The sequence below is a fragment of the Zosterops lateralis genome (assembly GCF_965231275.1).
Source record: "Zosterops lateralis genome assembly, chromosome: Z".
Classification (NCBI taxonomy): Eukaryota; Metazoa; Chordata; class Aves; order Passeriformes; family Zosteropidae; genus Zosterops; species Zosterops lateralis.
Genome location: NC_139800.1, coordinates 76080774 through 76104188, shown reverse-complemented (window position 1 = coordinate 76104188; position 23415 = coordinate 76080774). Strand labels below are relative to the sequence as shown.

At 42.9% G+C, this 23415-nt stretch overlaps 1 protein-coding gene across 4 annotated transcripts in view; it reads right to left on the bottom strand.

Moving 5' to 3' along the window:
• The window catches only part of SSBP2 (single stranded DNA binding protein 2), a 127431-nt gene extending 104845 nt beyond the window's left edge, over positions 1-22586 (bottom strand). For all 4 annotated transcript variants that reach the window (XM_083884027.1, XM_083884028.1, XM_083884029.1 and 1 more), the window contains exon 1: positions 22451-22586. In XM_083884027.1, the coding sequence (XP_083740153.1) occupies positions 22451-22509 (59 nt within the window). In that variant the 5' untranslated portion in view covers positions 22510-22586. The remainder of the gene's footprint in view (positions 1-22450) is intronic.
• Between the last annotated feature and the right edge of the window lie 829 nt (positions 22587-23415).

Here is a 23415-nt window from a genome sequence, read left to right as displayed (position 1 = left end):
ATCCTTATCTTCAACAAGACTCTTACCTGCAGGAGGAAGGGGAAAGAGACTTGCTTTTAAGGGCTGCTTTTTCTGCAGCCTGCCAGCATTATCTGCGTTGTGGGGGAGTGCTGGTACTGCCAGGGGTGGGAGAGGGGAGGGAGACGTTCCAAGACTCCACCAAAGATTTTGCACAAGCCACTTCCAGCACCAACTAATGAACAAAAGTCCTTTAAGATCCTTTTACTCTTTCTACCAACCATATATATTTTTATCAGCGTACAAAAATAAATCAATTTATAGCTCCCTGTTTCACCTCTTATACACAGAAAGGCAGAAAATAGAATTTTTCAGGCACAACCACTTCAGTTTTACAATGCATAATGTTCAAATTATTATGAAACTATGTTTATGCCACATAAAGCTTTTATGAAGAAAAATTATGAATCAAACTGTAAGATGCACTTTTTCAAAAAAATATTGATGCATGATTCTGAACAACTGCAAAAACTCTGAGTGAAGAAAAAGGTATTAAACTTGCAATGAATAGCATTAAAGTGAAAAGGAAATCAACACCTGTGATTTACTAAGGAACTCTCTTGTTTCTGCATTAACTGTTCACTTGCTATTGAACAGAGTAAAAAAAACCACAAAAATTTCAGTTCTCAGCTAAGTGGTAAATATCTCTCAGTCCTGTCTCACATCTAGTGGAGACAGATGAAACAGAGAAACCAGACTATACCTGAAATGAATAAAACCAACCAGCTACCATCAAAGATAAAAGCACAAGGAAAGGCATGCCACAAAGATCCATGACTAAAAAAAAAAGTTTCACAATATATCTGTCATAACAATTCAGAACTATGTATATTGTATCTGCAAAAGTTTCTCTCTTCAAAAGAAAGGTAAAACTAGAAGATCTAGTTCTAGATCTCACAAGAAATTGTACATATATACAGAAATGTACATTAAATGCAACATTTTTATTTGCATCAGCAGATGGCTGCATTAAAACCAAAAAGAAAGAAAATGTAACTGCCTGTTTAAACACAGAAATTATTTGTCATTAGGAATACCATTTCTTACTCTCAATGTGACTCAAACTGAGACTAGAATCTAAATCTTGTACTCAAGTTAAAATATCCTGCTTTATCTTCCAAATTACTGATGTTTGACTTGGTCCTGTGTCTATTTAGAAAACACACATTAGTTTTTTAAAATATCGTTTTAATAGTATATTACAAGAAGACAGCTTGTCAGCACAGCACCAGGCATTCACAGGCTCTGGATTTCAATTTCACCTCAAAAAGCCATTCCCTTCTCAGAAGGCTTTTACTAGAAGGCTGGAGTCAAGTCCTGGAATTATATTTAGTCCTAACTATAAAGTATTTATAAATCTGCATTGAGTAAATCAAATGTTTAATATATATGTTTAACAAAGGGTCATTTGTTATGGATTTTAGGGCAGCAGTTAGACAAAACACTGTCTTTAACACCTTCCACTGTGTGCTTATTGCAATACATAATACACACTCTTCATGCCTGTAACCTGTTTAATAACAGACATTAATTATTTATTAGCCCTCTATAAACAATTTATAAATGTACTCTTACTATAAAGCATGACTGGACTGGCCTTTACTCCCACAACGAAGGCGTCTGCAGAATTTTAACTGCTGCATTAAGATGCAAACCCCACTTATAAAGAACTTAACAGCAATACACATTTGAGGATATAAAAATATAGCCAAACAGCACACCCTTATCTCAGAATTCAGCATTATGCAGGGGATTTCCCAGAAATTTATGTGAAATGGTTATGATAGCACTGCTAACAAAACTGAAGTCATGCTTAGGTGCAATAGAAAGGTTTTTTCATACCTCTGTCATGCATCTCTTGGAGAAATTTAATTTTCACCTTGGGTAGGCTGGAGTGCCTTACAAATAAAATACTCTTTTTAACAAGATGACCCCAGGCACGGCTGCCATGGGTGCCTTGCTTGCCCAGGAGGGAGTGAAAATTTTAGGAAAACTGTGTACTTTGCCACTCTAGTTTTCAACGGCTCTGGAAATAATGTTGTAAGTTAACTGAGGGTCAGTCTTCTCTTTCAGACCAGCTGATATTCTTTATATTTTTAGTATTAAAATCAGTTAATAGTTTTAGCATGTACAAGGCATTTTGCAGCTCCTTCTGGCAGTGCACTAGTTTAATTTTTTTCTATAAATGTTAATTCTTCTTGTGTGAGAACTGCATTAAACTTAAAGCAAATACTTACACCATAGCAAAACACAAGAAAAGTTCCTTAATGGCAAGACATGGGGAGCAACACTTCCCTCTAAGTTTTTAAGTCTGCTGTTTGCACCTCTCCTTTCTGGGATTTTTCTCCAGCTCAGTGACTAATCAACCACAGCTTTGTAACACTGCTAAAACTTGTGGCATTTTTCTGATTAAACTCAGAATTTTCCTTATGGAATTTTCCTTATGGGACACATCTCTTCTGAGCAGCACAAGATCTGAGCAAACTGGTGGAACATCAACCCCAAAAATATCAGTGGTGCTACATGTGTTGCCTGTGTTGCTCATCTCTGACAGCAGGTTCAGGAGAACCAACTACAAGTAGGACCACACGCAAAAAAATTCCTAATCAGGAATAAAACAGCACAGACTGTTTAACTCCTTGCTCCCAGGGGTCTGGATTCATTCAGGAAAGAAACACTGCACCAGGAAAGGCTCACAGTGTAAAATTAACTCATACAGTTCAGAGCTACTCATCCATTTAAAGTCAATGAGAAATATAAATCACAGTCAAGGCTGCTCTTTGTGCATATGAAAAATGCCTGTTCTTAACAATAAAATGTCCTCTTCAGATCTAAATTATGCCTTCTATGTATCATCTCACTTAACATGAACGTACAAACAGAAAAACAAACCCAACAGGTTCTTGCCTGTACGAAGGCCACGGGAAAGATGACAAGGGAATAACTGTGTAATTTGAATAAAAGAGAAAAGAAGCTTTGAGTTCACAAATGGAGACAAGATTTATCATTGTTTTTTAAGATGTGTAAGACATAAGTAAGCAGAGCTAACACAGAACATTCAGGTAAAAGAAAACATTAAGAGAAGACACAGAAGAATAAACACAGGATGACACACATTTTGTGGCATTTAAGATCCTTGGGAAGACAGCCCAGAGCTGGATGGACAGAGGCACCAGAAGGGAATCTGAGGAGCAGAGCTGGTGGTGAGAGCAGCAGGAAAGAACACAGCTGTAGTGACAACACTGAGGTGCAAGAACTTCAGCATCCCCTACGAGCAGCCTCTGGTCTCTTTCTATCAAGGAAATGGAAGTGCCAAGACAGCAGAGAATTTCCTGGTGTTTCCATCGTGCCTGTACAGGTGATGCAATCTTTCCACTGCTTGGTCAACAAGACAAGCCCATGCAGGATTTGCAGTCACTAAAAAGGTCTTTAGTACCCTCCAGGGTGATGAACACAACCCTTCCAGGACTCTCATGCAGGTATCCAATCCTTTGAAGATCGAATCCTCAAGAGATGCACGGCTTTGAAGGTGTCCTCAGACTACAAAGCAACAATCTTAGGTGAGGGGGGAAAAAATGCATGTATGGGAATAACAACTGAAGAAGCAAATCTGAGATAAAGATCTGTAAAGGCCAACAGGAACCTCAAGACAACCCTGGCAAGATCAGCACAGTTAAAAACTGCACATTGTTTCACAGTGTGTTCCTTTCCCAGTGCTTCTGACCTAAATAATGTCCTTGTTTTTCAGGAGGTGGCCACTCTGTGGTTCCTCACTGCTCTGTCTCTCCAGGAGAGCACAAGTCTTACTGTGACTGAAACCTAAACCCGGGGACTCAGCTTCTTGTGCCTCAAAGGAAACGGCAAAGACTCCAAAATGAAATGCCCTTGAAAAGGGACAAGAAGTGGGTAATCCTCCAACTGTATCAACCATGAGACTGCAAGAGATGGAGATGTACTCAGAAATGTTAATCCCTATGGTGTCTGTCAAACTCTCTTCATCCCTAGAAATGTGGGACTGCAGGAAAAAGGGAGTAGCATGAGAAGAAAAGGGGGTATCTGGAGGTACACAAGTCTTGCTGCCATGACAGTGACTGAAATCTGAGCCCCATGCAGCCTACCTTTATAAATTATTTCTGTTGGGAAATTCTGCAATTTCCCCAATCCTCCCTGAAGGTGCAACAGCCACAGAGAGATAATTTTTAATGAAATATATTTTCCAGAGGTAGCTTGTTATGGACATCAACCATCAGAACAAACTGAAGCCTCGTGAGAGCTCTGGGACTCAACAGTGAACAAAGTTAATAGTGCTAACCATTTATTGGGCCTTTCACCCAGACATCCTGACAGTCCAAAACTGGAAAACCAAACCTTTTACCAACCAGATCTGTTATGGCCAAGAAGAGGAAAGCAGCATCTCCTCACAAAGCCCATTCCTCCCCTCCACACACAGACAGCAGTGACCTGACTGGCGCACAGGAAGAGAATCCAGGTGGTTATCGCACCTTTTTTGTCTCCTGGGTTTTTAAGAGGGGTACAGTCTCCTGCACAGGACACAGGAACTTGGAATGTCTCCAGAGAGAGGGATTCCAAGACTCTCCCTGGGCAACTCTTGCAGGGCTCTGCCACCCCAAAGGAGAAGCCAGGCCCTGCTTTACCTCCTGCCCAGACCTGTGGGGACATTGGGGACAAGCTGCTCACCAGGGCTGGCCACAGAGTCCTCAGGAAACCCAGCCTTGCCCTTCATGTCTTCAATTCAAAAAATTGAAAAACACTTAAAAATCCAAGTCAAAAGAGTCACTGACACCTCCTCATTTCCCTGGAAGGCCGCTCAACTGAAACAGAGGAAACTTTTTTCGGTACCTTTCACTGTTTAACTAATCTTACCCATTTGCTTTAATAAACATGAGCCATTGCTTGCCTGTTTGTGAAAACCTCACATGGAATTACTGAAAGCAACATTTGCTGCTTGTTCATGAGTTTGATCACAGTTCTACAGTGATGATCTCATTAAAACATCCAAATATTGAATTTTTGGGTAGGTTTTTTGGAAGGAAAATACAAGGAGTAACAATAATTTCTTTTTATATTCATCCTTAGCCAACATCACTGAAATAATTATAAGGAATGCAGGAGTAAAGGTTATCGAGAGACTGCAATTTTTCATCATTTGCCTCAGACCTGAATGTGCTTTCCTGCTTTTTTCACTCAAAAGCCTACAAAACTACTTCATTTAAAACAGTATAAGAAAAATACTGTTCTCATTTCAAGATGTGTCAGCTGTTTCCACAACAAGTGTTGATACAGATGTGACGTTTAGATTCAGAAAGTTACTAATCTGTTACAGACTTCATACACCTGCCCTATTCATACATGGAGGCAAATAATGCCTGGATAGGGTATAAAATGAATGTGGATTTGACCGTGCATAGAGAGTTCCTGAGGTGGTATCACCCTCCTGGCAACAACCTAGCACATGCACCCCAAAAAACCCCAAAAACACTGAAGCCAAACCAAAAAACCCCTCAAAACAATCCCTCAAAAAACCACAACTAAAAAAAAGAAAACAACAAACAAACAAACAAAAAACAAAACAAACAAACAAACAAAAAAAACAAAACCAAAAAACAACCCCAACCAAAAAAGAAACACCAAAAAAAACCAAACACCACAAAACCCCCACAAACCTCACCCAAACTAAACCCAAATCACAAAAAAACCCCAATAAACCAACCAACCAAAAACAAAACAAAACAAACAACCCCCCACAAAACTCTCCCATCCTCGAACTCCCAACTATCAGTACGTGTGACTTCAATCTCGCTGAAGCACGCAGTACAGACTACCCTAAACTAGGAATACGTTCTCCTGACCCTTCTATTCCAAGTATTTGTGTGTGTTAATTCTAAAAACATCTTTTCAGAGCAGTTCCTGAGGCTGGTGCTTTTGCCTTTGTCATGCAACCTGTGACCTTTGTAGGTGAGAGAGGGAACATCAGCCCCTTGAGGCGCTTTTCACACTTCCCTCAAGGTGAACAATGGACGGGTGCAAACTTTACAACAGCAGGACTCGATTTCAAAACCAGTAACCTGGAGATGGAAGATTAACAGGAAACACTCGATAAGGATTCCTTTGACAAAGCACTCCAAGTTCCCCGAATTCCAGTGCATCTTGCTCCACCTGGTTCCTGGGAGGGTGACTGTCTCCCATTCATCCCACCTGGGCTAAAGGGTTTTGCTGATGCCCGCGTTTTATGTGCATTCTGCATAAATACATATTTTTCTGTTAAAATCTCTGCTGGTTTGAAGTTGCTCTGGAGGAGAGCACAGCTTCATTCCTGCTCCAGTTATTTCCCTCCCCAGGGCTGCCACGAAAACAACAAATGAAATCACATGGATGATGATCTTGTCAGGTCTCATCAGCAAAGCAAGAGCCGGCCTGGTCATTATCAGAATAAGAGATTTAAAATACAAGCTTGAAACCTACCAAAAAGACTACCAAACTTTTATACACCGAGCTGAAGTCACTCACTGCAGCTTTTCTGTAACAAATCCCTTCCCTGCAAGGATTTTACGCAACTTTTCAAGTTTATGAAGGACCACTGGAAAAAAAATAGTTGTACAAATGGCAAAAATAATGAGTCAGCTGCTCAGTTTATTTAGGATCCCTGCAACTTGCACGGCACTTTAAAACAAGTTGCATAGGAAATTCAGTCAGCAAAATACATTTTAAAAATTTTAAAAACTTTATTAGAACTGGATTTGCAGAGAGAAAGAAATTTCCAACCAAGATGCCAACACTATGATTATACTGGCCGGCTACAAAACAATTAAAAGTAATGAAATTTTGACTTCTTGCTAAGTTGTTATGAGGCTTAAGATTATTATTGGGTTAATCCTTCAGTCCCACGGAGAAGCCCTCACACGGACCAGGCAGCATTCTGGAGGTGGTAGAGCAGCCCCACAGATTCCCACCAGCATCACTCACCCTGGAGCAGGAGACTGACAGCTCTGAACAACAGCAGCTGGCCTAAAACCTTTTATAATGTATATATTTATAATGTATATTGCACGCAAAGGTGCACAGAGACCCTCTGTGCCAAAAGGCTGAGATGACAGCTAAGGGTACAACATGAACCTGTCTTTAGAAACAAAACTGCTGCACCTATAGTGAACTGCATCTAGCAGAGATTTGTGTCTGAGGAGGAACTTGTGACTGCCCACTCTCATGGAGAAGGAGGACAGGAAGAACTAAATACATATTTTAATTTTTTAAAATATATTAAAAAATTTTAAAAGCCTTTGAGCACACCCCCCCCAAAATAACCCCACCACCCACAGTACTGGTTTAGGTGCCAATTTTAAGGCTTCATTCAGCCTTGCCAGTGGCTACTGGAAGGTTGAGGGTCCCTAAAGGAATCGCTGGGTGGTGAGGAGGTGTGCCCAGCTGGTCCCAGTTAATGGGACAGACACGTCCTGGTGGCTGCAGCAGCCTTCGAGCAGCGCCAGCTCCTGCCACAGGGCAGAGTGGAACCAGAGCACTCAGACCAAGCCTCTGCAGAGAAGGCAGAGTCATCTCCTCACTCGGCAGAGCAGGGGCCATGGGGTGGATTGTCCAGTATAAACAAACACCTTGGAGGGGATGCAGAGAAAAGACACCACGGTCCATTTATATTCTACAGCAAATGCCATTTAAGTCACATTTTAAAACTGAGCATGATTCTCACCACCTGCCCCTCTCACCCCCACCTCCCAGGCCCCACAGGGACAGTGCTGGAGCAGTTGCTGGAATCACTACATTTCACTGAGGCAAATCTACAGCTTTTCATCTTGAGTCTGAAACTTTGCTGGGAAAAGGGAAAAGAACTGATGATGATAAGATCTGTGAAATTATGGTTAAACAGGCTGAAGAGAATCTTAAAGCCAAAAGCTCAATGTGAGCGATTTTTAATATTTTCTTTCAAAACAGTGTTCATGTGGGTTTCAGGGAAGGGTAAGGGTATTCTGAAACTTGAAAATACTGTCTGTAAGATATGCCATCAAGTAGAATATCTGGGAAATTGAAGAACTCCATCAGACCACAGACCAGACAACCAATAAAACAATTAGTAATAAGAGTGAGGATTCTGCTGCTTGGAAAAGAGAAAAAAGAGAAGGAAGACTTTTCAAAGAAAAAAAAAATTAATGAAATATCCCATTTAATGATTCTCCACTTTTTAGTTTATTTACTTGTTTGTGTTTTTAAGCAGAAAACAATTACATCTATTTTTTTTATACAAACACCACCTCTTAAAATAAAAAGGAAGCTTCAGTGAGAACACAGCTATGGCACCATCAGTCAGAGAATGGAGTAATGAAGCTGATGCAAATACTTCAGACCAAGACTCAAACTTCCCCCCAACTCTGAAGTGTTTAGTTTCCTGGGAGTCAGTGTGGGCAATTTGGCAGGCATGCTCATGAATATATTAACTGACAAGAACCATCCTCCCCCTCCAGTTAATATATATCAGGAGGAAAACATGTAGAGAGGCTCAAATAGCTAAATATCTCAGGCTAAAAATATCAAGAACTCCCTCAGCTGGAAGTTGTTAGCAAGAGCTCTGATAAAAATAAGGAACCAGGACAGCATAAATTCTTTCCTTTCCCTGCAGAAAATAAACTACATTTGGGAGGAAAGTATTCAAAACATAATAAAAGAGGTGACTCACCCCTTTCAACATGCAGCACACAGTGCATGGAAGGAGGGGAGTGGGGACAGGGATGCAAACCCAGAGGAGTCCTGCTGGGAGAGCAGCAATTCCCAGCTTCAGCTCAGTTCCTGGAATGGTCACACACACACACCTGCTCTAAGGGACCCCTGTGCCTCCTGAAGGGTCCCAGAGACACTAAATGACCACACTGAGGAAATGGCTGCTCCTGGAGCCTTCTCCTGAGGTTAGTGGGATGTTCCTCCAGAAGGCTCCTAACACCTACAGCTGGAACTGCAAGGCTACGGATATTTTAAATTCACTTCTTGGCCAACAATATTTCCAGACATGGGCTGCATTCTTTATTTCTTACATATTTCTCAAACTTACCTTGATGCAGTCCAATGAGAAAACCCAGAACCAGCAGAACCAGCTTGGCTTTGGTTTGCAAGCAGACACATGCACATCACCCAGTTCTTTCATTTTTGGGCAGGCAGGGTATCAAAAAGCAAGCCCAAACCACCTACATTTAACAGCCTTCCACACTCAGAAGGAAAAAGAAGCTGAGCAGGATGGGCTTGTCTCAGAAACACAGCAAACATGGTGTCTTAGGACTACTAAATAAGAAAATAATTTACAATGGCATCCCATTCCTTCATTCTGGATGGAGCATCCTGCATAAAGAGAAATGATCTGGCTAAAGCACATCACAAGTCTCACCATTTGATAATCACATAATTGACATTTGTACATCACATTGGGTCACACGCCAGAGACACTCAAAAGGGTTTGGACCTTTCAGAGTCATATCCAGTGCCTCCTTCCCTGCAGTATCCCATGGCAGGGTAGGATGCTTCTGCACACCAACATCTCCATTTCTTGTGGAATTAAAAACTCAGGAAAGAAAGAGAATACTGGTGCAAGTCTATACCTGAACATCACTTGAATGCCCAAGAGACTGATGAAATTTACTTAATTTTACAAACTGTGTGATGTAAATAAAAAAATATAACTCTGCCACTAGGAAACACTCAGATCCCAGCCACCTCAAAAATAAATATTCTTGGACTCTAGAATACAAATACAGAACAGTAGGAGTGGGCTGGAAAATGATTGTTTACCAAACTTGAATCTTTGAATGTAAAAGGAAAAAACCTTGACTCCAATGTAAGGATACCTCAAATCTTCACTGAAGAGTGTCACAGCATAACTCATGGATTGTATCACATCCCTGAAAGAATTTTTTTCTACAGTTTGTAGCAGTAATTTTTCAATTTTACATGTTGGCTGAAGACACACAGAGGCTCTGGGAAGCTTCCTCTGCTGAACAGTGGCTTGAGGGAAGAGAGGGGAAGGTTTGTCCCAGCAGCACAGCTGAGTACCCTGGCACACTGTGTATCAGCTTAGGACACACAGAATTTTTATCTGTTCCCATTGCAGCTATAAGACTGTGGGGCAAAGAAGGCTCAAACACAATCTGATCCCAGAGATGCCTTCTGTATTGTTTTAAACAGTGGTACACCTGTCCTGTCCTCTTCAAATGCTCATGTTCAGCTAAAATATCTGCCAGCTGGTTAAGAGCACAACCTTTCCACCAATCCGAGATCCCCCCACCACCTCCAGAACAGAACCCTTCATCCTGGTTTTCATGCTGATTTCAGAGTTGCCCCAAGCCCTGGAACCAGACTGTGAGGTTCTGTCGTACACCAGGGCAGAAGCAATAGAACTGGAGGGAAATAAAATGCCAAAAACCAAAAAGCAGACAAACAAGAAAGAATAAGCTTTTGGAGCACCAAAGCTTCTTCAGGTCACTATGTCTGTCAAAAGGTAAGAAAAAGCTCTTTTCTTTTTTCATAAACTTGTGCCAGTTGCTGGGGGTGTTATCTAGGGAGAAACATGGCTAGAAGCTTGATGGGGGAATTAAAATCTTGTTCCACCAGATTAGCATTAGGGAAGTAGTGCATTCCCAGGCAGGAAAAAGTTATAGACTGCTTTTGCTGTTTTCAGAGGCTTTCATTCACACTGCTCTAAAGAAGCTGGGTTGTTGGGTATTCCTTCTGTTGGTCCCAAAGAGAAGTATATACAGGTGTTGAATATTGATCCTAAAGGCAAGTACATACAGGTGTTGAACATGAAATCATGTTACCTTGGTGAGGTAACCACAGCCATCACACAACTAACAGGTAGGACACAATAAATTTTGTGTTTCCAAACCATGACAAGAGTGTAAGACATTGAACCAGCTCAAAAGTGAACCAAGAGTGCAGTTACTCTATTAACTCTGAAAATGCCCCTTTTAATTTTATTCCATATTTGAATCAAAACTGTTTGTCTTTTTTTCCCCACCAATCTGCTTCTGTGATTCAACACATGCAAGCCGTGCCCGTTTGCCTGTTCCAAAGACAAAGATATCAACTCTTGACACATAAATATTATAAACATCCACACATACACCTATAACACACACAAACACAGGCAACACAGTGAGAAAAAAACTGGTGCTGGGAGAATGCAATGGGCCTCTCTCAGCTATGTTAACTCTTTAAATATGGCCCTGGACTGGGAAATGAGGAACACCAAGTAAGTTATGAACTTGTTAAAAACTGCCTGTCACAGAACTGGACTGAAGTTTAGCTGAAATCCACAACTGAATCACAAAGGCAGGAAGAACATGAAAACATTTCCATTTTCAGGCTGCAGAATATGCAGCAAATACTTTGCCAAGTTGCAGTGTTGGTCCCTTTAATCTTGTTTCTTGGTTCTTTTCACAACACCCTCAAAATAAGGTGTCAGGAAGCTGAGGCACATCTGACACTGCCATGGGTTAGGTTTCCCTACACTTCCCTCAATTAGTTTTTCACTTGTGCCCTGAATTACTGAGGATTTCCAATGTTTGTGCTGAGCATTAAGTGCCTGTGCTCACTTCAGCCCACAACCATTTGCAGAAGGCAAAGCTCTCTGTAAAAACACACCACACCAGAGAGCCCCTCTAATTATGCCTTGCCCATTGAATGTGTACACTGTGCAAAGAGAAATTAAACAGAAACTAATACCAAAATACCTCCACAAGCTCTGTGTGTTTCCCCGTGGCTGCAGCTGATCATCCCCAGTGCTGCTCTGTCAGGGAGTCCCTTATGCATGACCTGCTCTCTGAAATATGGAACAGGTACTCCCACAAGCTTCTGCAGGCATGACCCTGCATTTTCAAATGCATTTATTTGGCTCACAGTCCAAGTATTGAAACCACAGAGTCCTTTTTTGACTTCTCCCAGTATTTTGTAAGAGTTTTACTAGATATTGATATGAGTGAAAAACTGCTCAATCCACTTACATTGTTTTACAGGAAAAATACTTCTGGTTTTATGACACGAAAACTTTCTGTCTATTATTTGAGGGTTTTTTTTTCTCCTAAATGAGTAATCCCACCCAGAACTGGAGACTGACACTGGGCAACTTCTACCTTTCTCTTTTTTTTTTTTCCTAGTTTGGAATTATTTACTACATACTTACAGGTCTGTTTGGGGAATATGGGTAACATTTTATAAAAAACTTTTTTAAATTACTGGATTTAATAGGAATGCATCTGCATCCAATATTCCACTCTGCTTTTGTTTCTAATCACATATTTAGGATAATCTGTGAAATCATTCAAAATAGTTCTCTCATTCACTTTTTCTATGTTCCCCAACTACAAATTATGTAAGTCTTGCATCTTTGAAGCATAAGGTAGTTTTATTCAGGGTTGGAATTGCTTGTTTATTTGGGTTTTGCTGCATTATAATAGCTCATATGATTTCTAAAAATATTTTGAAGTATATATAAATAGGTTTGTGGATGCATATGTTGACACATAATGGTCTTGTAAAAGTAAACATCTTTCCCTCATGGAGAATTAGATGTACATTTAGCAAAATTAGAAGCGACACTGGATTTGAGGAGCTGCATTAGAAGACAGGAACACCAAGGCGTTTTACCTTTCAGATCTGCTCTCAAGCCCATTACCATCACCAGAGGCACATTTCTAAACTTCCAACACTGCTCTTCATCTCCTGATCAGAAGATCTCCTTCATCTTTTCCAGCTTTGTATTTTTGTTAACCAACTGTCCTGTGGGCAAGCTCTGTGTGTTTATTTGTTGATCATGTACTTCAACCCGAAAAATCAACTTACATTTGTATTATTTTACAATGTGCATACAAAGACACAGGAAAACCACATTCCTTAGGCTGGAATATATGCCTTTTATTTTTTTTAACATCACCTTCATGTACACATATCCTCTCCAAATTCACATTTCAAGGAATATTAAACAATAAACAATTAAAGGAGCCAAACAGTTCAGGAGACACACAATAGGAGCCATAACCTTTACTTCCAGGGCAGCTTCAGATTTGGCAAGGGAGCTTCATTATTCCTGATAGACCTGATGAAATTTCAGTAACTCACCCACACTCCAACCACTCAAAAAGCAGCTTCACCTCCCCACCAGCACCTCAGCTCAAAGGCTGACCCAAACAGGAGCCACCCAAGGCTGGCCCTCGGTCTTTTAGAGTTAGCTGGGAGAAGAACATAAATTATATATATATATATATATATATATATATATATATAAATGGAGAAATCAGGTGGGGCTTTGGATTCTCAAATCCTGCTCTTGCTGCCACAGGAATCTGATAAAGCACCACAATTTCTGAAGAGCCTCACAAATGTCCCGGTATTTATGACACAACCACACACCCTGCCAGCCACATGATACACTCTGTCCCAACACTCTCAAGAACAATGTATTTATTAAGGAATTACACTTCCATTTCTGCACTCCAGTGTCTTAGTCAGAAAGCACAACCCCTCCCAAGGAAAGGAACACCGGCTACTTCAGCTTGCCACTGATGTTGCTGGAAATTTTTCCTAACCTCTAAAATAGGTTTTCAAGACTAAAACCCAACACTTTTTAATAAGCATTAAGGTGTTTATCACAGAAAACATAGATGGAATTTTACTTCTTTTACTACCTGTAAAAACACTTAATTCTAGCTGTGGAACATTCTTATTAACTTTCAAAACTCAGTACATCAATATAAAAATGCACTTGCTTGTAACAAGACATTATCAATAGCAATGTAAAAATAAAATTGCATGCATTGGAATTTACATATTCTGATAACTCTTTAGTACTGATTACTTACTGCTTCTGTAATTTCAAAACATTGGATTCTTCTTATGAAAATTAGAGGGGTTTGGTTGGGTTTGAGGGTGAAATCTCTCCTAAGACCCAGAGGGATTGGAAACAAAATAGAAATAATGTAACACACAGGACACCTTGTAATCAGTAACTTCGTAAATTTCTTCTTCATGATGGAAATTTCTTTCGAAGACAGTATTTTATTTCGGGATAGGAAAAAGGAGGAAAATAAACAGTAGCCTAAGTAGCAAGTTAGGCAAATTAGGCCTGATCAATCCCATTAAGAGTTTGGGGTTAACACCAAGGGTTGTACTTCAACTAGACCCACAAAAATTCCAAAAACCATCAAGACAAAAACTCAAAGGCAGATTGAAAGCCTAACAAGGATGGGATAAAACCCATGACAGAATGAAGCCCACGAATTCAATGCACAGAGGAACTAAACAATCCTCACTATCCACAACCACGGCTGAAAAACTATACCTGCCACCAGAAATTTCATCCCTGAAATCAGGATTTCCTCAAATTGTAATTTTCAGTTTTCAATTCATATTTGCACAGGAAACAAGGCAGGGCAAAAAAAAAGTGTCATGTCACAGTTCTCCTTCACAGTTCTCCAACTTAAAAATAAACCCTCAAAAGCTCTGGGTACTCTTGCCTGAAGAAAGATTGAGAGAACTTTGGAAAACCTAGAGAAAACACGGGCAAATAAATTACATTAATTGAGATTTTTGTTCTTTTATCACAAACTAGGCTGGTTTTCCTAGAGAAAAGGTGTGTATGTCAAAGCTGTGTGCAGCTGGGGCTTGGAGGAGCCAAAGGCTTCTTCACAAGAGGCTCAGGTGGGCACAGGGAATGGAGGGGCAAAAGGAGAGGAAAGGAAGGGCTTCAAGGAATGGAAGCACTTTCAGAACAGAAAGGCAAGAGGCCAACATTATCTGTCAAGAAAAAGTAACATCAGCTCGGTTTGGTTCACCCGGGAGAGTGGGCAGTGGGCAAGGAGGAACAGGTGGCAAAGTTAAATATTTTAATTTTAGACTCTTGGCCTATCAGATGATGCCTCCATCAGCAAACATCTTCATGAAATGAAAACTCAAGGTACAATCACATAAAATAAATTATGTAAGAGTCACTAACAGCGTGTTTGTACAGAAGAGAGAACGCTTCAGGAAAGCTCTTCCTACCCTAAGCCAACCCCACTAAAAGATTTTCATTAATGAGTGGTATGTAGAAATACAGAAGTGTACATGTCAAATCAGGAAAGATTACAAGCTCCTCTGGGGACAGGAAAAGAACGGGGAAAGTTAATAACAGAAAATTCAATACAGGCAAATGTGGAGTACCATGCTCAGGACTAAGAAATCAAAGACACAAATATGAAATGGGGAATAATTGGCAAGGCAGCTGTGCTGCAAAAAGAACCTGGAGGGCGTACGACTGCAAAAATGGATTATTTAAAAAACAAAATAAAACCCCCCAAACAAACAAACAACTCCCCCAACAATAACAACAATACACATGCAAGTGTTCCAGGGAGTATTAACAGCATTGTTTTATCTATATTATGTCAAATGAAAGGTAATGATTTTATTCTGCTCTGGATAAGCTACTAACAATGTGGAGAAAAAACCCAAACAATCCTGAAAAGCAAGATCCAGAGAAGGTGTGAAAGGGAAAAAAAAATGACCCACCAAAAAAATGTTCAGTTTATTTTTATATTTGATGGAAAGTGAAAAGCTAGGACTCTATGGTCATGACTACAGCCATATTTCAGTTTCTTAGAAAGGGACATTTCATGTTCTCACCTGTTCCCTTCCTGGAACTGGAAGTGAGAAATACCTCAAAGACTGGAGAAGCATGGACAAAGGTCATCAGGATTTCTGGATTAACACATTTGTTGATACCTGAGGATGATTTTCTCTCAGGAGCTGAAAAATAACATCTGCCCACTGCATGAACAACCTGGTCAGTGGCTCAACTGAGCAGGAAAAAACCCTCAGCTGTGACTCAGCCTGGACCAGCACTCCTTCCTGGAATGTTTGTGCACCAAAAAAGGCAGGAAACAAGTGGTCCAAACCCCAGGCAACACAGCTGGAAGACTCTGTAGACCCAGCTCCTGAACACTGATGGAGAAAAAAAGTCATCTGGTTTTGCCCAAAGGAGCCTTACCAGAAAAGTCTTTACAAGAAGATGTTTTGATCCCGTTGCTCATTACCTGCAGAGCACCACACGAGGCTGTGCAGGGCAGTGACCCTTCCATGAAGAGGCTGTGCTCAATCAGTCACCCCAAACCACAGAAACACATATTTGTGAATCTCCCTCCCTCAGCACAGCAGCCTGGAGGGGCCCTGCTGCAGGTGAGTGTGCAACTCCCCACCCTGGATAACTCTGAGTGCCTTTTCCAGTTTGAAGTGTATCCACAAGAGAGACAGCAGTTTCACAAAAACACTACATCTCCACAAGTTCCTTTGGCATCTCATCCTGTGGCAAGAGAGACAGTGGAAGATGTCTATATGTATTTCTGGTTTATGTGATACTCCAATAGAGAAAAAAATAAAAAATTCAGGGCTACACAGCTCAAATTGGGCACCCAAACGCCGATAAACATTTTTGTCTTTTGCTTTTCTGCATCTTAGTGCTTCTTCCAAACTGGCTGTCGGTCAGGAGTGGCTTGATGCCTATTTTTAGAGGTGAAGCTCAGACACTGTGGAGCTGGGCACGAAAGAAACAACACAATCTTCCTGTATGAACAGCCGTATTATGAAACAGCAAGGCAGCCATAAGGCACAAACCGCTAGACAGCAAAATAGCAAATTATCAAATAGCTGCTCATTACCAAAACAATGCTCTTCCCTGCACAATAAAAAACCCTGAGCTTTTTTTTTTTTCCAGAGGAGGGGGGGAAAAAAATCAGTGAACATGCAAATGAGGGCAAAGTGAGAAATATGCTCAATGTATATCTGCATTTTCCAAGTTAAGAGAACATTTTTGGGAATGCAAGTACAGCACCCAGACACTGCAGAGTCACACTGTTCCAGCTGCTTCTGAATGGCAAATCCTACCCTTCCCTCCTGAGGCTTCAACATCCCTCAGACACAACTCCAGGACTGCCACACACCCTTCAGCCAGCTGCCATCTCATCGGTGTGGGTCGGTTTTACCTTGGAGACAACAAATTTTACACCCCTGCTCTCTCAAGTCCTTCCTGGCAGCAAAGGAACGGTCATTTCCCAGCACCTGGAGGGACAGAATGTTCCTCCGCACTCAACAAAGGCCTCCCACTTCCTGAGCTGCCTCCTGGATGTCCTGGCTCTGCTCCCTCTCGCCAGCTCCGTGTCCCTACTCCTGATGCTGCAGCCTCCTCCAGCTCCCTGATCCCAGACCCCCGATCCCAGAGCCAGCTCTCTTAGGGAACAATTCTCCATCTCCTCTCTCCAAACTGGCCATTTCCATCCCGTTTCCTCCATGCTCCCTGTTATCCCTGTGTCCTGGCACCTCACAGCTGCAGGCTCCAGCTGCTCACATCTCCACTTTCCTTCCCACCCAGCCCCAATTTTCCTCCCCTCTGATCCCAGGATCTGCTGCCTCCCAGCGAAGATGAAATATTCAGCGATTACAGTCAGTAAGCCCTAAGCATATGCAAATGGATCTTTTTGAAAAGCCTTGTATCCTGGCTAAATTCAGATGCTTTGTCATGCAAATGGAGAAAGACACATCTCTGGAATCAAATCCCTCATCCTTTTCTTTTTCAACCAGATTTCAAGTGTTTCGAAGGAGAGGGGTATCATTAGTCTTCCACGGTGAAAGTTGAGAAAACTTTTAAAATGTTGGAAAACACGTATTGTCTTTGCCCAGTTTTCAAAACGAGCCACATTTCAGCCGATCTTTTACACACACAAAAAAAGTTAAATAAATCGGCATAAGGCTTAAATATTGCATTGTAACTTTTCCACCCAAACAGTGGAAGTTTGGCAAAGGTACCAAAATCTTGGCTGCTTTAATATTTGTGACAGTCTGTAACTTAAGCAGCATGAATTTCTTCAGTGTACCTGTTTAATCTGAATGGCAGCACATGCATTACCTGAAACATTTCCTTGTGCTCCCAAGACACCGGTGGAGTGAGGGGGGGAGCACCTGAAGCACATGGCAAATAATAAACACTGAAAAGTAGCTACTATTTCCAGAGTCCTCCCTTCTGCACAGTTTATTAATGTTCTTCTGAAATGCCTGATGTTCACAGAATCCCTGAGCAGCACTACTGCAACTTTTACAAGTCAGACCTGATGGATAAATGCAAACTCCAAACTTTCTAAAGCAGGCAGGGTTAAACTACCAGATTTGTCTTCCAAAGGTGAGGGGGGAGAGGGGGATGAGTGGAATTGATTTTTTTTTTTACCACCAGGAACTTAAAAACTAGCTGGCCATTTCCCAGGGATGAGTAGCAAACTCATCACTGAAGCCAGTAAATTTTCATCTGAATCTTATTTTTACGTAGCTTACAAACACTGCAGTGGAAAAAGGTGACTTAAATATGTAAACTCATGCAATGCAGTCTTTTCAAATCTGAGGGGGAAAAAAATGAAAAAAAGAGACCCAAAGAACTCCACTCATCCAAAGAACTGTACATGCAAACAGGCAACTTCTCGAAACAGACCTTAAGAGAAACAATATTTTGATAAGGCATCCTTTTATAACAAATTAAGTCACAGTCTCCAGTCATCCAGTCAGTTTTTAACCAAAATCTGGGTGTCTGCCAAGCCCAGGAAGGTTAAGGGCTTCTTGGGAAGAGAACGAGTTTGGAAGACTGCTGGAACATGAAGAAAATTGAACTCAAAACATATATTCCCATCAGAATTTAGTCTTTCTTACATGTTTTTTAGAACTGCTTTCCTATATATATATTTTCAGCTTGAAGTATTATTTATATATAAACAGATAGTTGCATTTGTAAATGGAACTAGTGTGGTCTGGTCTTTTTTTTTTTTTCCCTCAACGATTAAAAGTTTACAAAGTTTCACCATTTGGTGAAGTGTTGGCAGGTCCAAACTCCTAATCTGAAATAGTCCTATTTTAAGGAATAAGGGGGGGGTGGGCAGGGGGGGAGATAAAAAAAGATTGTTCACAGTTGCTGTGAAGAGATAACAATAGAGGATGTGTGGATACTTTTTATTCTTTTTTCCTTCGACAATCTAGTCCTGTCTGAGGTGGGACCAGCACAGAAGGTGGTGAGGAGCTACTGTTTAACACAACTTTCCTATCCTTGAGCAACTGGGATGGACACAGCCCGAAGTTAAGGCGCAGCTGCTCCAGAGTGAGAGGAAGGGGCACAAAGACTCCTGTGATTTTTGTCTCTTCACCTTCCTCACGCCTCACAGGCACGGTGTGCTCTCACCTGCAGTGTTTTACCCGGCTGTGCTGTGCTGCACCTCTCTGGAACAAAATTTGGTGTTGTTGCCCCCAAATTCTGCCCACACTTCACTTGTGTTGTGAAGCCGCATAACAGAGGCAATTCACCCCAGAGGTCAGGCAGGAGGGACAAAGAGAGGGACCATAAAACAAATGCCACCTTGGAACTGAAAATTTGCCAAGGGCTATTACAAATGGCTGGCAAAACTTGTTGGTTTTTATAGTAATTACATAACCTCGAAGGACAGAAACACTGAATGCAGCACACAGCAAGACACCGTGCTACGAGACACACTTGGCACGGGGTCGTCCTGTAAAATACATCACAACAAATATCACTAACAGCAGCTGAACAGCACACATCTTTTCCACACGTGGTAAATAAGCTTTTCACACCCTGGTCCTCTCACTGGCACACATCCTCGTGGGGAACAGACACGGTCCACACACTCAGGCCATTAAAAAATGAGGGAGTGCAATTTTTAAAAATAATTATTTCCTCAGTTATTACAAGTATATTTTGGGGATTGGTTACTGGCTACATATTTTAGGTACTTAAAATCTTGAGGAGACACACCAGCGTTTGGTTGAATATTCTGTTCTAAAAACTTTGATATTGAACATAATTATAACCCCACTCTTGTTGATTGAATAAGCAGTTATTGTATCAGTCAAACATTTGTATTTTCCTCTGTGGTTTCCCAAACAGCACAGTCTCGTGCAGAAGTCAGAGCTGTATTTTTGTAGAGATATGTAACTGGACAGCCACTTCTTTTAGAGTGGAACAAAAACTCATGTATCACCTTGGGATAAGCGTTGCCTGGCTGTAAAACAATGTCCTAAGAGGGAAAAAAAATGCAACCACGGTTTTTTGGAAGTCAGAAATAAAGCACATGAAAACGGCAAGGATGTGATCTGATCAGAAAGAAGAAATTTTAACAGATGAAATACCAAAAAATCTGGAATGTAGACTACACATAATGGTATTCCACATTATAAAGCATGTCTCAAAGGGTTTTTATCTTTTTTCCCCTCCCACTGGAGGAAGGAGGAGGGGGAGAAAGAGGATGTTTCTCAGTCTCAGCTGAGTTCATCCCTAAGCAGATGCGACCACGGAGTTTCTGACCTGTCAAGCCCACGATCTAAAAACAAACCATCCCGGTGTTTTCAATAAAACAATCTACACGTGAGGAGCCCACATTTCCAGCTGTTAGCTCCAAGTGGGAGACAACGTGTCTTTAAATCGAACAGCACCATCTAGCAGGTCCTCACAAACTTTACTTAGGAGGGCAGTTGCTACTTGGCAATAAGTCAGTTTGGCAAACCTGCCCTGAAAATTATTAAGCATTTTCAGACCAAACGAAATATTATGTGCTTTGCAGCACCAAGAACCCCGAAGAAAAACACAGCTACAATGAAAGAATATTACTGAACACCGTTTAAAGTTTCAGCCCCACGACCAGAGAGCACTTTTGCGTGTGGCTTGTGCCGGGGAGCTTTTGCAAAGCAGAATTAAAACAACATGATCTCCATCTGATCCGACGCACAGCAGCCCTATGGATTTGTTTTTAGTCCCACTGCGAGATCCCACTGTGCCCTTCAGTGATTTACCGAGTGTATTGACAAACACCAGCCACCGTGCAGCACGAGGAAACGCTTTAATTCCCCAATTTCGCTAAGACAAATAAACAGCGCTTCCACCAGGCGGTTAAGCAATTATTTTTAAAATTATCCCTCCACTGGAACTAAGAAAGTGCCACTAGTTGATCAGATTTCAGAGCCCGAGTTGTGTCTCCCGCCGCATCTCAGCAATTAACGCGCCTCCCGTCAGGGCTGCCTCCGTCTCCCTCCGCTTTCCCGTGGCAAAGTTAGGTGTGAAATTGTCAAACCCTTTAAATTCCCCCCCCATAACACCTCCCTCTCCTATAGAAACAGATGCCTGGCCCTGCTGCTGTCGCAGGAAGCGGGCATGCCAGCCTCTGGAATTAGGAAGTCTTTAAAAAAAAAAAAAAACAAAAAAACCCCCCAAAAAACCAAAAAAAGACACCCCAACCAACCAAAACAAAACAAAACAAAAAAAAACCCAAACAAACAAACAAACAAAAAACCGCACGAAAAGAACCCAACGTTAAATAAATAAATAAATGAATAAACAAAAAAGGGGGGGAAAAAATTAAAACCATCAAACCCAAAATTCCTAAACTCACACACAAGCACACACACCAAAAAAAAAAAAAAAAAAAAAAAAAAAAAAAAAAAAAAGAGAGAGAGAGAGAGAAAACCACCCAACAAACAAAAAAACTTTTAGGTGAAGGTTCAAGACAAGCTGCCTGCGGGGAAACTCCTCAGCGGTGCCCGGAGCGCAGATCCCGGAGCGCTGAACCCGCTCGGGAGCGATGCGATTTTTGGAACAGAGAGGTGCAAACCCCATCTCCGGACAGAGATCTCCGTCTCCGGACCCCTCATCAGCCTCACCCCGACCTTCCTCCCCACCTCCGCTACTCCTCATCCCCCTCCTCCTCCTCTTCCTCCTCCTCCTCCTCCTCCTCGCTGGGGCTTTTCCTCCCCCTCCGCCCCCGCCCTGCCAAAACCGGCCTCGCTCACGCCAAGTCTCAGCCGCTCCAGGACAACTTGAGGAGAACGCCGTGCATTCCCCAAAAAAAACCCCCGAGCTTTCCTCCCCGTTTTTCCTGCCCGGCTCGGGGGCACCCCCGGCCCTCCCCGTCGGGCAGCGGGCAGGAGCGAGGACAAGCGGGTTAGGCGCAATTAAAAATAATAATAATAATAAATAACCCAAAAGCGGCGTGAGTTGTTTGAGGCAGCCCGGGCGGGGGGCGCGGTGCCCTTTGTGCGGGCGCGGAGCGGAGCCCCCCGAGAGCGAACAATGGGGCAAAAGTTGGGAGTTGTGTCCGCCCCCCCGGGCCCGGCCCGGCTCTTTGTTACCGGACGGGTCCCGCACCTTGCGGGCCGGGCGGGCACGGCGGGGCAGCCCGGGGCGGGCAGGGGGACACCGCCGTCACCTCTCTCCCCTCAGAGCCGGGACAGGGCAGGGAGCGGAGCGGGGAGAGCCCCGGGCCGGGCCGGGCCGCGGGGAGCGCCGCAAAGTTTGTGCGGGGGCGGGGGGCTGGGGGGGCGCTCGGGGCGGGGGGCGGGCGGCACTCACTTCTCGCGGGCCTGGCTGTCGGACGGGACGCTGCTGTTGCTCTTGCCTTTGCCGTACATGCCTGCGGAGAAGCTCCCGACTGTCACGCACCTGTCAACCCATCACCGCCTCCCCGGGACCGGCCCCGTCGCCAGGGTGACGGGCCGCCACACGCGCCCGCCATTGGCCGGGCCCGCCCCCCGCGCGCTGATGGACGGGGCGCGCATCCGGCCGCGCGCGCGGCCACGCCCCCTCCTTCCCCCCCCCTCCAGCTCCCCTCCCTCCCTCCGCGCGCGCCGCTCCCGCCCGCCCTCCCCGCGCGAGGGGGAATTAGAAACGGTTCGAGAAGGATTTTTAAACAACCGGCTGTTCCCGGCGCCCGCCGCGCCCCCCGCCGCCGCGCCGCCGAGCGGGGAGCGCCGCCGGAGAGACGCAAAATGCGGAGCGGACTCGCCGGCAGAGCCCGGACCGAGCAGCAGCAGCGCTGCCGGATGGGGGGGATGAGTGTCACCAGCTGGACACCCCCGGGTGGTCACCTCGGTACCCGCTCCCAGCCCCCCACCACGGCCAGGAGAACCCCAAAAACACCCCCGGGGGTCTCCCCACGCCCCGAGCCCCCCAGGGGAAGGGACCCTGGAGAGCGAGAGCCGGGACCGGGCTGGAGATGGGGAGGAAACATTTCCTGGACCAAAGCAGCCTGTCTTAGACTAGCTTAAATTTTTTTATTATTATTTTTTTTTTTAAATAAAGAAAAATAAAAAAAAAACACCCACGGTCTTAAAAAAAAAAATCAAGGAAATGCTCTGATTTTTATTTTTTTTTTTTTTTAAGTTGCATGGCAATAATAGCGCTCAGAGAAGGGAGAGAGAGAGAGAGAGAGAGAGAGAGAGAGAGAGAGCAGCCACTGGGGCCATTTGTTACTTGATTTCTCTTTTTTTTTTTTTTTTTTTAAGTACCCGAAGCTCTGGAATTTTTCCGCTCTTCCT